Source organism: Oryzias melastigma, linkage group LG23, assembly GCF_002922805.2.
Source record: "Oryzias melastigma strain HK-1 linkage group LG23, ASM292280v2, whole genome shotgun sequence".
Taxonomy (NCBI): domain Eukaryota; kingdom Metazoa; phylum Chordata; class Actinopteri; order Beloniformes; family Adrianichthyidae; genus Oryzias; species Oryzias melastigma.
The window spans coordinates 8,509,952-8,523,492 of NC_050534.1; the positions used below are offsets into that span (position 1 = coordinate 8,509,952).

The 13,541-nt window shown below is 37.8% G+C and overlaps 1 protein-coding gene across 11 annotated transcripts in view; it reads right to left on the minus strand.

The window, feature by feature from the left end:
* Positions 1–13,541, minus strand: part of cald1a (caldesmon 1a) — a 76,307-nt gene that overhangs the window by 27,906 nt on the left and 34,860 nt on the right. For all 11 annotated transcript variants that reach the window (XR_004947134.1, XR_004947133.1, XR_004947132.1 and 8 more), the window contains one exon: positions 1,474–1,611. Coding sequence is in view for 8 of the 11 variants with exons in the window: in XM_024290970.2 (XP_024146738.1) it covers positions 1,474–1,611 (138 nt within the window). In the remaining 3 variants the exon portion in view is untranslated. The remainder of the gene's footprint in view (positions 1–1,473; positions 1,612–13,541) is intronic.

Genomic DNA, 13,541 nt, shown 5'->3' on the forward strand with positions numbered 1-13,541 from the left:
TTGACAGATTCTCCCAAGTCTGCATGCTTTGAAGTGTTAGAGAAGCAGACTTCCAATAAGCCCACTTCTGATTGGTGGGAGTGGTTGCTATAGAAACAATGACTCAGATCAATTTGAATCAATCACTGCTTATTGATAATGTCTGGCTCCAACATAGTATCATCCATAATGTGGAAAAATGGCAACTCAATAGACTTAATTTTGTTGGTTTTGGAAGTAAGTCCTTTTCTTTGAATGACATCACACTCGCTCGGTCCAGGTCTCATATATAGTCAATGTTTATGAGATTTTATCCAAAATAAAAGATTTTTTAAAGCAATTTTCAATTGTGTGAATGGTGTCTAACCATCGACTGTACAGCAATTCTGTTTTTTCTCTTCTAAAAGATTTTTAATGCAAATAATCTTTAAATGTTTCAGCTAATAAAACTTTTTTATAGCCACAGTACATTTTTAAAAATTACATTTCCCCCCAAAATGTAAATTCTTTGACACCAAACTAATTGAGCCAACTTCTATACTATATCTATCTGTAAAACTGCATCGGAAAAAAATTGCAAAACCGCGACAGTGAAAGGTGCACCGCGATATACTGTACCACTGTACTTCCTTTAGCTAGTTAACAACTGTTTAGCATGTATTATTGTTAAAATCTATTCCTTCAAAGGGTCTGTCACCACAATTTCAAAATATCTCTGGACTTTATACATCCTATTTTATTGCTTAATGATAAAAAGAAAAAAAAATAGACTTTCTTGTTCCAGTTACCATATTTTCTGCTTCCATTTTAGCTTATAAAGTTTGGAACTTTAATTGTAAATTTAGCTTAAATATAGATAACAAAGCATTTAGCTTAGCGGTTTCTGTTGTTTCTATAGTTTTCCTTTTTTCTGTCTTAATTATTGTTGCAACTTTTGCCATTTATTGTGGCTGTTAAAGTTTTTAAGAATCTTTCTGTTTTTTTTTCTCCAGTTAATTTAGCTAAAAATCCAATATGTGTTAAACTTTTAGCCGTTATGTTTTTATTTTACATTTTTAAACTTGTATTAGCTAAATTGATCCCTTTACCAGTTAGGTATAATTTAGGATTAGAGTTAGCTAACAGTTTTAACATTAATTAAAGTTAATTGTAACATTTTCAAAACATTTTCCATTTTTCGTTTCGCAATTAGCATTAGATAGCAACTTAAAAACAGCATTGTGTTAGTGTAAAAACATATTGTAATTTTATTATTTTATAAAATGTTCTGAGACACTTGTCTGTGATGAAATTAGCTTGTTTTTTTAAGCATTTTAGCAATTTTTTGATTTAAATGTATCCAAAAAAAATTATCTTTAACTAGCAAGAAATGCGTTATAGCATAAAGATGCATTAAAATGTTTAATCCCACTGACAGCAGCGTGGAGTGGGTTGCCTGAGTGTAATTGTAGTTAAATGTTAATTAATAAATAAAGGTCGTCCCTCGACTGTCACCTGTGGCTGTTGGTCATGACCAGACTATCTGATTGGCTGCAGGGCTCCTCACTGTCCCGGCTCCTCAGCCTCTCCTGGCGTGCCCTGCGCCTCCTCTCGCGGGCAGCCTCCTCCTCATCGTCATCGTTCTTGGCCATCCTGAGGAAGACAAATAAGAAAGTGAGACCGAAGATCCTTTCTTCCTTAACAATTAAACCTCCAAGTGAAAAACTTCAAAGTGAACGATTCTTTAAATTGAACTGTAATCACCACGGTCACCTAAGCTGATGGATTTGTCTCACTTTTTTTTTTCCTATCAAGCTGACCTGTCAGCTGAGCAGCAGCCAATACTTCTTATCATGGCTGCAGTTTTCACAAGGTGATAAAAGTATGGCTGGAAAACTGGATTAAAGGAAAGCCACAAAACGCTCTTTCTGGCAGCTGCTCCAATTAAAAGAAGGCTTTAAAAAATTTTATTTACACATCAAACATTGACCTCAAACTTACATTTTTTGGCTCTTTACTGAAGAAAAAGAATGAATTCCTCAAAAGATTTATAGGATTTATTTGATAGCTAGTGCTGCTTAAACTTAAATGTTGTTTTTTTTTATAAATATATTGCTAAAATGTTATTTATTTGCATTAATTTACTGTTTTCGAGCATTGGTGACCTCGCCTCAACCTCCCTGAATGAAATGCATGAACATTTTAGACAAGATAAAGCAGAAAGTATAACAGGTCGTCTCTGCTTTGCCTGTTAAAATCATTTTTTCCTGTGCAACTTCGAAGGAGTAACACCCAAATTTATCGTTCTTAATATTTTTTAGAACAAGGAATTTAATGCGTCTGTTCAAAAGTTCCTCTATTTGGTTACTTTGCATTAAGAAGTTGTATTTTCCTCAGCCAAACAGTAGTTTAAAGCCTGATCTTTTATCTTTTAATCAGACATTAACCAATCAAAGGACACCAGATTTAAATATGGGCGGAGCATCCGTGGGTTTAATGTAGAAAAGGAGCAAACTTCTACAAAAACAGTTTATATACACTTTCAGAACCCAAGAAAAGCACAAATGACGGCATAAAAGTAATTATGGTTACGATAAGACAGCATCATTTTCCCTCTTTATGTGAAAAATGTACTGACGTCATTAGCTAACGTTACGAAAAACAAACAAAATAATCTCCTGAAGCAGAGTTGAGCTCTGCTGATGCTTCCTGATCACGTAAACACAACAATCATGGCAGGTCATTTTGAAAAGACGAACAAACAACAGATTTTAGCATCAACATTTTAAAAACTAGCGTTGATATTTACCCATTTAAAGCAACAAGAATGTATCCAACAGCATCTGGAAACATCCTCATCTATCACAGTGGATTCTAATAGTTGTTGCTCGCTATATCGTGGTTCACCTTTCAGTCTTTTTAGTGCAATTTTGTGTTCTTTCCCCCAGTGCATTGTGTTCTGCATTGTGATTGGCTGTAGACCACAATCTATTAAAGTGCTGCGTCGTGTCTCCTGTCTATTTGTTGAGTTTGCATAAATCTTCGTTTGCTGGTTTCATTCCATCTATAAAAGACAATGTGTGAAAGTGTTGATGTGTGTTAGAAAGAAGTGCAGGGGTTTTACAGCCTTAAGACATCTAGAATAAGTGTAAAAAGTAAAGTTGACTACTTTTTATCTCACCTTCTGTGAAAACGATAAACAAGGGACTACTGTACCACGTTTGATTGAACACAAACAAGTTTAGGCCTTTCTTTGGCGTCTATTTAAAATCTAAGGAATGCAGGAAACTTAAGATAAGTGCTAAAACACAAACATCTGGACCCAAAAGTAGAGACGCGTTCAAAAATACATGGCAAAAGTTGTTGTTTTTTGGTCTCAAACATTAAAGTTTGTTCACCGCCCCCTGATTTACCGACTACCTGATGTCTGAACTGGGCCGCATGCTTCATCTGTAATGCCCCGCATGACCTTTCCCCTCCCACCGCTCGCCACATGCTTAGCTACCTCAGATCACAAGCGCAGCCTTTGAGGTCAGCCAGCAAAGCATGCCGCTGCATGTTAATTGCAACATGTGTGGTGGGGTTGAGCCGAAAGTGATTGGGTTTATGTGAAGTTTTACGGCGTGTGAACAACCGTTTCTGCTTCGGTTTCCTTCCTCTCGGCTGCTGCCGACTCTCGTTTTCTGAGGCTGACAGATGTTGTCATAACAGAGCAGATGCAGATGCTAACACCCGAGCTGGAGCAGAGGGATGGTGACAACAACAGGGTCCTGAACTCTTTAGTTTTAGAGTTAAAAAAAAGGTTTAAAAAAAAAAAAAAAAACAACAACAACAACAGAGTAGCAAAGAAAATCAGGATTTCTACTTGGAATGTGTGGTGTAGTAAACATTAACACTAACATTTACAACCCAGCTTTTTTACATTAAAAACTATTATAGGACAACTAAAAATGCACGTGCTTGTTTATGTCTTCGAGATATTTTGAGAAAGGCTAAACGTTTGTTTAAAAATAATACACATCAGCTTAGGTCTGTCGTATCTGAAAATGTGTGCAACCTTGAATAGGGGTGGTATGACGGTACATTTTGTATACATGTAAGTAAATACTTACAACTAACAACCGTGGAGGGTGAAGGATAGTTGACGCGTTTCAGACTGGAATCGTTTTAACCTAATAAACAGTCGACACAAAGAATAGTGTAGCAAAAAAAGTGGCAACTTCTATCGCAACTAATGTGGTTTGGATGAAAGAAGACTGACGTGGATGAGTGTTGGAGCTTATAAAAAATGTGTCAGTTCCTGGCCACATAGTAAACACATTTTAAATCACAGAAAATAAAGAGCAAAATGTTAAGTAAAAAAACAAACGAAAAAACAGCTATTATCTTTCTGTAAATGAACACAAAAAACTATAATGTTCACTGAAATAATGACAAAAAAGCAAGAGAAACAGCAAAGAAATGAACTAATAAAGATACAACAATGCTATAAATTGTTTGCTCAACTGGATGATTTAAAGTAAAATAAAAATGACACATTTGTTCTCAGGTGGATTTTAGAAAACCAAATACTGTACTGGGTTCTTTTTCTCAATTAGCTGGATGGAATTACAAAAACAGTATGACGCACAGAATAGTTAGAAAGTGCTGTATAAAAATCCAAGAGATTCATTTTGGATCAAAAACATATTTAATTTTAAACCTATTTATGTTTTAACATATTTATGTTAATATATAAAATGTATTTTAAACCCCGTTTAAAAGTTTGAAGCAGTTTTTCCTGACCTTATGAACTTTCTATTTTTAAACGCTGGATAACATTAGTATCTAATGTGACGTCACATCCATTTATTGTATGTTAATATCTTTTATTTATATGTGTGTGTCTGAATGAGGTAAAATATTTAATAAAAAAAATTGGTAAATCGATTAAAAACAATAGTTAATTGCAAACCTGGAAAGTAATTAATTGTGATAAATCTTTTTTGTTATATTGTTTGCCAGCCACTTATCTGAACTACAGCCGTCAGATTGATGTTTGTCTTCTGCCTTATTTATTAAAATAAAAGATCACTTTTGCCAAAAAACTACAAATGAATGTCATTTTATCTCTTTATTTAATAAAGTTTAAATCACAGAATATTAAAAAATTTACGTTTATTTTAGACAGAGTTATATTACGCTGATCTCACAGCTGTATAGCATGATGCCTGAGGGCTTTAATAAATATTAACACGTTAATTCTGATCGATTAATTGCTTGCATCAATGGGTCAACTTTAACAACCATAAAAAAAAACAAGAATATCAAAATATACAACAAATATTGTTTAACAGTGTAAATGTGACGTACATAGTTATCTGAGCAAGCTAAACTAAAACTAATTTAGGTAAAAGCAGAAACAATTTCCTCCATTCCAACCTTTATTTAAAAAAACAACATTTGTAGAACACTTAAGTTGTGTAACAACAGCCTCAACTCCCGGGGGATTGTTTCCAACCTCAAAATGGCACCAAATGTCATGAGAAAAAGAGCGACAGCAGCTAAAAACGGAGGAAGTCCAGGATGGCGGTGAGGACAACGACATTCTCTGGGTTAAATATTTCTCGGCGGGACACGAGAACAAACTCCTAAAAGCTGAATTAGCATTCCTGTCAATCACTGCTCCGGCCGGAGACGCACAACCCAGGCCCTGATTTAATATCCTCTTCCTTACCTTGGCCCCCAAACTCTATCAGCATACTGACAGAAATATGGGCTGAGGTGGAAGCTGGGGGGGGGGACAGAGGAGAGGAGCAAGTAAAATGGAGCGCAGGGATGAAAAGGAGACGCTAAAAATGAAAAATGGGAAAGGAAAGGGCGTGTGCAATAATGGAAAACGGAGTAATCTGCAGATTTGATCACAGTTGACTTTTCCTGTATGAAATAACGCGTTAAACTTTTAGGTTTGTGTGTTTTTGACAGAGCATAGTGTGTGAGGTAGAACTATTTCCTGGGGGGAAAAGTAGAAATGTTAAAAAAAAGCTATTAAATGCTGAGAAATACGCATTTCTACAAATGTTACGGCTTTGGTTTTAGAAACTACAAACGTGTTTAGATTTTAGAGTCTGCAGCAACGAACTTATTAAGAAGAAGCGTGTCCAAATAGTGTCTTTCAGCAAAATATTTCAGAAATGTCAATGAAAACAATGTGGGAAAAGCCCCATAAGAAGCACTCCTTCACCTCCCCACGTCAAGAGAGGGACGAAAAAAAGAAAAGATTGGAGGAGAGAAGCTGCTGTGAACAGAGAGAGAAGTGGAGGAAGGGATGTGGGCGTGGGCTCCAAATGCAGAGCCATTCCCACGCTGGCCTCTCTGGGCTATTTCTCTTGGTAATGCTGGCCCCACGGGACCTTTGCCTACCCTGTCTGCCCCTCTCTCCCGCCCTGGGGCTTCTCTGAGGATGCAGAGCATTTGCTCTGACTCAATTACCCCCGACTACCATCTTTGCCCTCAGGAATGTGAAAGATACTAACTGATGAAGGTAAAACATGCTAATACTTGGAGCTAGCAGATGGGCAGACAGTGTCTCTAAACTATCATTCCGACTGCATGCAGGCGTCTCTTCCTGTCGGAACCAAAGGTCGAGGGTGCGGGCCCTACTGTTCAGGCGGGGCTGGGTCTGTCTGACGGGCTCCCTCACAGAGGATGGGTGTCATTTCCTCAGCACTTCCTAGTCCCTCAGGAGAAGGACCAGCACAGATGTGAAGGAAGGAGAGGAATGGGAGAGAGAGAGAGACAGAAAGAAGTGAACAGGGAGGAAGGAAAAGGATTGAGATGCAGAAGGTACAGAAAGTCAGGGGGCTACAGCAGTACGATGAATGATGATGAGAAGAGGAGGACAAAGAAGTGGAGGTGAGACACACACCTGCCACCAGGTTTTTTTCTGTAAAAGGAAACTTGCTGTAATTTTTGGAATATATAAACACATTTTAGCATCCACCAACAAATTTGACGTGCATCAATATAGGACAAATTCAATGCTATGAATGCTCCATTACACCTGGCTAGACAGATTTCTTCAGAAGCACTAAACTTTTTTCCCAAAAGTCCAGGATTTTGCGATGTTGTGATGGGAACTATTAATGTAAATTCAAGCAAACCCAGCCATTTGTTGCGCACTCTGCAACTTTTTATTTTCACTGCAACTTTGACGATCTACCCTTGACAACAGTCATGGATGACGACGCAGCTTCGTGGCTGTTTCCCTTCTGACTCTTTACCAGGAGCCGTGCTCTCTTTTATTATCTCTCTTTCGTCCGACTTTTTTCTCTTCAAGACGCGCGTGAACGGTGACCCTGCGGGGTGGGGGTGCGCTGAGTGCGAGCGTGTACGTGGCGGAGTGATGATGCGCCGAGCACGAGCGCAACCGTAGTTAACCCCAAAACACCAATAATGTCACAGTGACACCTGAATAACTGGCTTTTTGGTTTGCCATAAATCCTCCACCGTTCACAATATCACCGTGAATCAGCTGATTCTGACTCTTCACACCACTGCCTACCTATCTATGTATCCTTGAAGGGTACTGAATCTGGGTCTCCCCGTGCCGGTCCCCAGCCCAGATAAAATACAGGGTTGTGTAAGAAAGGACATCAAACTCTCTGGCAAACTAAATATGTGGATCAGTGAAAGCTAATTTTCTGTGGCAACCCCTGAGGGGACATAGGTGAACAAACAAGCAATATCAGTTTGTGCCATACGTGTTTTGCAAAACACCACATATGCATAAACAGAAAAAAACATTTTGTTTTTAAAAAAATTCCCACTGCGCGCCACCTACAGAGTTCTTAATTGTTATCCACATACGTTTTATCAAGTACAACCAGAAAGATAGAGAGTTGTTCTTTGGTGTGTTTACCCGACATACAAGTTCTCACCCGTTTCTGATTGAGTTAGCTTACAATACAAGCTATGTTGACCTTTATTTAGTATCACGGTGTACCCCTACAAACACTACCAATGGTTCAGCACACACCTGTACCGTGGATTTCATCTTATTTTGTCCTGTTTTTTTTCTCTCTCTCTATTAATCAGAAAAATCATTCAAACCATGACTCTAAAACCGTGACACAATTTTGTGTTTTGTGATCCGTTGCACCCCTATTTTGATGTAGATAAAACTCTTGCAGTGAAATGTAAACTATGCATAAGTTGTTTTTTGCTTTCTTATTTATTCGTGTATCGCAAGTGTTGACGTCACTGCGATATTGATCACTAATATTGCACATTGCAAGTTTTCTTCATATAGCACGGTCCTTGTTTTAACTGCAGCTTGTATAGACAGAGACAGTTCTTTATGTCCTCACCGGCAGTCTACGGTAGGATGTTACTTCCAAAAAGGCCAAAGACGTTGGGGGTCGGAGCCCATGGGACAAGTTCATACCAACACTACATCATACTAGGGGTGTGTCAAAATATCGATATTGTGATATATTGAGATATTTAGTCCTGTGTTTGATTCTCGATGGATTCTCAACAAGTATCAATCTTTAATTTTCGTTAGAAGAGGCTGTAAAATGTTCTATTCTTTTGGTAAGACGTTCCTTTAGAGCAGTGTTTCTCAATTATTCTCTCTCACGCCCCCCCTATGAAGAACATTTTGCGCGCCCCCCCCCCTTACAACTTTCTGCTGCAAATATCATCGGTATCATTAGTCAATTTGCTCAAGTTAAACCTATATCTCTTCAAAATATTTTATCTTTATTATCATTAAAGAATATTAAAAAAAAAAATGTCTAAAAATGTATAAATAATATTTTTTTTATAAATTTTTCTTTATTTTCTTTATTTTCTTTTTTTTAAGAGTACTTCTAAAACTTTCAGACAAAGTAAAAACAACAATCTTAACTAATGTAAATATGTTTTTATTCATATTATGTATATTATTTATATGCATTCATTTATCCCTTCTAGATAAAATGTACAAAATAAATAAAAAAGGACTAGTTATTAATTATTAAATTTTTAACTCTATATTTTGAGCCTTTTTTCCTTCCAAACAAACACATTTAAAGTAAACAACACAAAACTCTGCAACCACAACCCAAAATAGAAAAGTGTGCAAAACCAACAGACTTTTATTCACAATAACATTAAGAAAGACAAAGAGTCCCAGCTTTCAGGATGAAATTTGTTTTCCTTTCAGTAATGATCTGCTTTGTGTTAGAGAAGATTTCACATGTTTGTAGTGGACTTCTAGAGAATGATTTCCTGCAGATTCTCTTCCTTCATACTATCAATAAAAGTCAAAAGGTTTTAGTTTTCCTTCTTTTCTATTGATCTCATCTTCTTTACGTTTTGTGTTGATGTTGTCTCTCCGTCTCTGTTCCTTCTTTAGCAGCACGTGTAAGTGCCCCCCCCCCAACACACACACAGTGCCAATGCGAGCTCAGCGCTCAACTTTTGTCTCTTTCTCTTCGTTTCTTTTCATCCCTGTTAAACATTTTTCCATCTCAATTCTTGAGGTTGAAGTATACATTTCCCCTCTCTCTGTGTGGATATCACGGTCACTGATGGTCCTCTGATCACCTGTTTAGTAATTAACATAAATTGCATGATCCTCTGGCTGTCCGAGTCAACAGTGCGCCCTATAATCCGCTGCTTCTTACGAACAAATTCTGGTTGGGTTTACTGACCTGGAGCCAATTTTCTGTGGAACACGGTCTACAAAAACCTGTGCAACTGTTTTATTATGACTTTGGTCAAAAGCTTGTTAGGTTATTATGGGTACTGTAGTCAGAAGCCTGGCAAAGTGATAAAGTGAAAAACAGAGCATTGTTTTGTATAAATAGATCTGTCATGTTGCTCTCTCTGCAAAGGCTGAACAACACATTTGAACCAGAACCTCTCTGAACATTCGCCTACTACTTCTTGTCCCCTTTAGGCATTCTGGGTAGCGTAGTCGTATCACATTACTCCCTGTTTGCTTAATGCGCCATATAATCCAGGGCACTTTATGGTCCAAAAAAACTGCATTCTGGAAGCGTAACAAGACCACCTCTTGTGCCCACACAAACATTACAAGTATGGCAAGAGGAAGAGTTCATTTCCCATCAATAAGCAGTATTTCTACCTACTTCACTCCGCAACAACATATGGCTAATTTTAGCTGTTTGAAAGTTGACTGGGAAAAATTCCATGTCCATGGGCTCTGTTTGGAGACATTCCTATCTGACTATGATTTACTGAAGGAAGCGTGCTGCAGCATCGATGAGCTGAAGGGAGAAGAGCGCTAAGAGGCTGTGAGAAAACTTGGAGAGCAAGAACCAACTCGATGTGAATCAAAGCCTCTTGCACGCTCTCTCAGTGTCGACCGCAATCTTCGCCCACCTTTATCTTGGGCTGATTTAAGGCACGTACATCGTGGTAGGTGAGGTAGAGCTTTCGTCGCCTGATTCCGATCAACAAAACAAACATAAACACCCGTGGCATGAAGCTCACCCTCCGTGCACGTACGGAAAATACAACAGCACACTTGGAGAACTGCAGGAGAACAAATAAAATTTCACACAGAAAATGTGTCACAGCATGCACCAAACAGCACATGTGGACTTGGCCAGTAAACACATAAAAAAAGCCAGGAATTCAACATTTCTACAGCCCCATGTTCTCCTTTCACTCTCATAACATAGTTGGTTACAGTTGGATGCAAGCAGCCCAATGAGACAACACATGGTTTTTAGTAGCTTAACAAAGAGCGGTGTGTAAATATTGACTCTTTCAGTGCATTGTCAGCAATGGAAACAATCTAAAGATGCAATCTTTTTCTCGTTAACATACGAAGCTTAGAGCTAAGATTTATCATAAGAAGACAAAACTCGTCATCTATGTCTTTACTATATCCTTACTTCTGCCAGCACTGGTGTCTTTTGTCAACTTTCAGTCCAAATCTGTCATTTCTATTTTAAATAAACTCTAGAAAAATACATAAATAATTACTGGAGAAAGACCTAACATGACTAAGCTTCACTTTAGCTACCAAAAAACACAAATGGCTCCATTAATTTTTTCATGACTTCTCCAACTGATGAATGGATATTTCTTTTCGGGATCTTCTGGTTTCATTTATACCCGGTCAAACCGCCAAGCTCTAAATCTTGCCTGGCAACACCAGACCATGACGCCAACACCCCCGTGTTTGACAGTTTATATGATCTTCAGATACATTTATAAACAAGTGTGAAGGACACAGAAGGCTATATAAGTTTTGGAAATAATCTTAAAACTTTATGTAGAGAGTATGAGAGGCAAGGCTGTCACATGTTCTTGGACAGGGTTTGACCTTTACGGGTGCTGCAGGTTTTCAGATTGTCCGGACCCGTGGAGGGTTATAGACGGGAGCGAGGAAGCACAAGTGTGTCTTGCAGTCCCCTGAAAGCTCACCAAAAGTGGAATGTATGATTGTTGTGCATGTGGTCAGTATATCATGAAGTATTCGTAAGGCTAATGTAAGTTGTAGGCACTTCTGATGCAAGTGTGACACTGTTGTACAATACCCTTAAGCCAAAATCTAGCTGTTACTGAAGCATAGAGTCACAACTGCCCTTACAGCTAGATCGGGACTGTGATGCCATGTAACTATTATGTTGGGGGATCTATTATGACCACTTGGAGTAATTTTAATCCATCAGCCACTCAGGGAAAGGTTTCCTGGATAATGAGGCTTTCATGGTGGGTCTCTGGGGCCCAAAATTCTTTGTAACCCTTTCTAAACTGTTCTTGGTAGTGGCGCGACAGTGGTGCACAGTGAAGACCCTTTATTGTGCTTGATTTTGTCAGACAGCTTCTATTTGAGTGATTTGTTAACTCAACAGGTCTTGCAGTAATCAAGTCTGGGCTTAAAAGAGACAAATTGAACTCATTCTTTCAAAAAAACGTACTTAATCACAGTTCATTCATAATTTAGTAAGAGGGGAGCAAGTACTTTTTCACAAACGCCTGGCAGGCTGGGCAGCTTTTATCCCCTTAATAAATGAATTTTGAAAATCTTTTCAGGAAAGACTTAATCAAAGAGGTACCGTTAAACATGCCATCCAAGTAACACAATCCTGCCTTACAGCTGGAATATATGACCTTAGGTGTCATGCTTGAGAAGCAGTGGCTCAGACAAAACAAATACAGCTAAAACCATAAAATGTCTAGATCTTCAATATTTAAGACCAGACCTGCATGGATTAGTCACAGTCTTGTTCAAATCCTGAAAAGTAAAAAATGTAGTAACTGTATTTTTTGGACCATGAGGTGCACTAGATTATGGAGCAGATTCGACAAAACAAAACAGTAAGTTAATGTGAAATGACGACCCAGAAGGCTAGAGTGGACAAGAGGTAGCAGGCGATTGGTCAGAGGAGTTGATGATAAGTTTTTCAGTTGACTGTCTTCAATTTGCTTTTATTTATTTGCAGGGAGTTCAACACGACAAATAAATCAAACTTTATTGACAATTACTCTCAACATTCTTCATTGTACATAGGATACAAAACAATACTCTCACTTCCTCATTTCATTATGTTGAAACACAGCACATATTCTGCTAGGTTCCTAACTACGGTACCCATAATGCTCTAACCATCCATCAAGTATTGCGGCTTTGTTATTTACCAAAGTCTAAAACGTTTTGACTGATTTTTGGGCATTGCAGAATACAAAAAATTAATCCCAGGTCAGTAAACACAACCAGAAGTCTAATATTTTTAAAAACTAAAGTATTTTAAAAGTGCAATATGGTCCAAAAATAATTGCGCTCGAAAGCCTCGTTTCCACTGAGTGGTCCTGTACGGGAGTAGTACGGGACGAACAAGTTAATTCTGGCTAGCTGCATAAACTTAGTTAAAAAACTAGGAGTCTTTTGTGCCACACCCTAGTGGCTAAAATAATCACTGCAAGAAAAAGTACATGAATCTCACACATTAATATTTAAAAAAGGCAAAAAAAATAGTTTTAAAAATGAATTAACATTGTAATTTATTATTCTATTAATGTATAGTTGTTTTACTGTTTGATCCGCGTTTCACTGAAATCAATAAAGCGGTTTATTTTACTAAGTAGATATTCTATTTTCTTAATTTTGTACGGTACTTTTCTCCTGCGGAACACAGGGCCTCGGTTTTCCCTAACGAATGCTACTCACGTATTCTTTGTGTTATAAAAAGAGTTTATCAGACAAAAACATCTATGCATTCAGCAGTGGTCAAACCTATGTCAGCTTGTTTTTCATGAGTGAGAACAGAACTGGCTCTCTCATAAAAGGCTTTGCAGAGGCAGGTGACCTTGAAGAGTTATCTGCATCTGCATCAGACTCATCCTTAATTTAAAAGTGTGCAGCACAGATGAAAGGACTTTTATGTGTGTAAAAAAATAAAAACAAGCAAGCACTTCCAGGTCACATTTCATATTAGGTCCCAGGAAAAAACAACATATTTTTGATTAGCCCAATTGCAAGGCCACAGCTCATTTAATTAAAATGAATTTTGGTTTAATCCGCTTTTTTCAATGAATCAAAGAGATTTCAAAAGGCTACATTATGGGGGGGACAAGGGGAA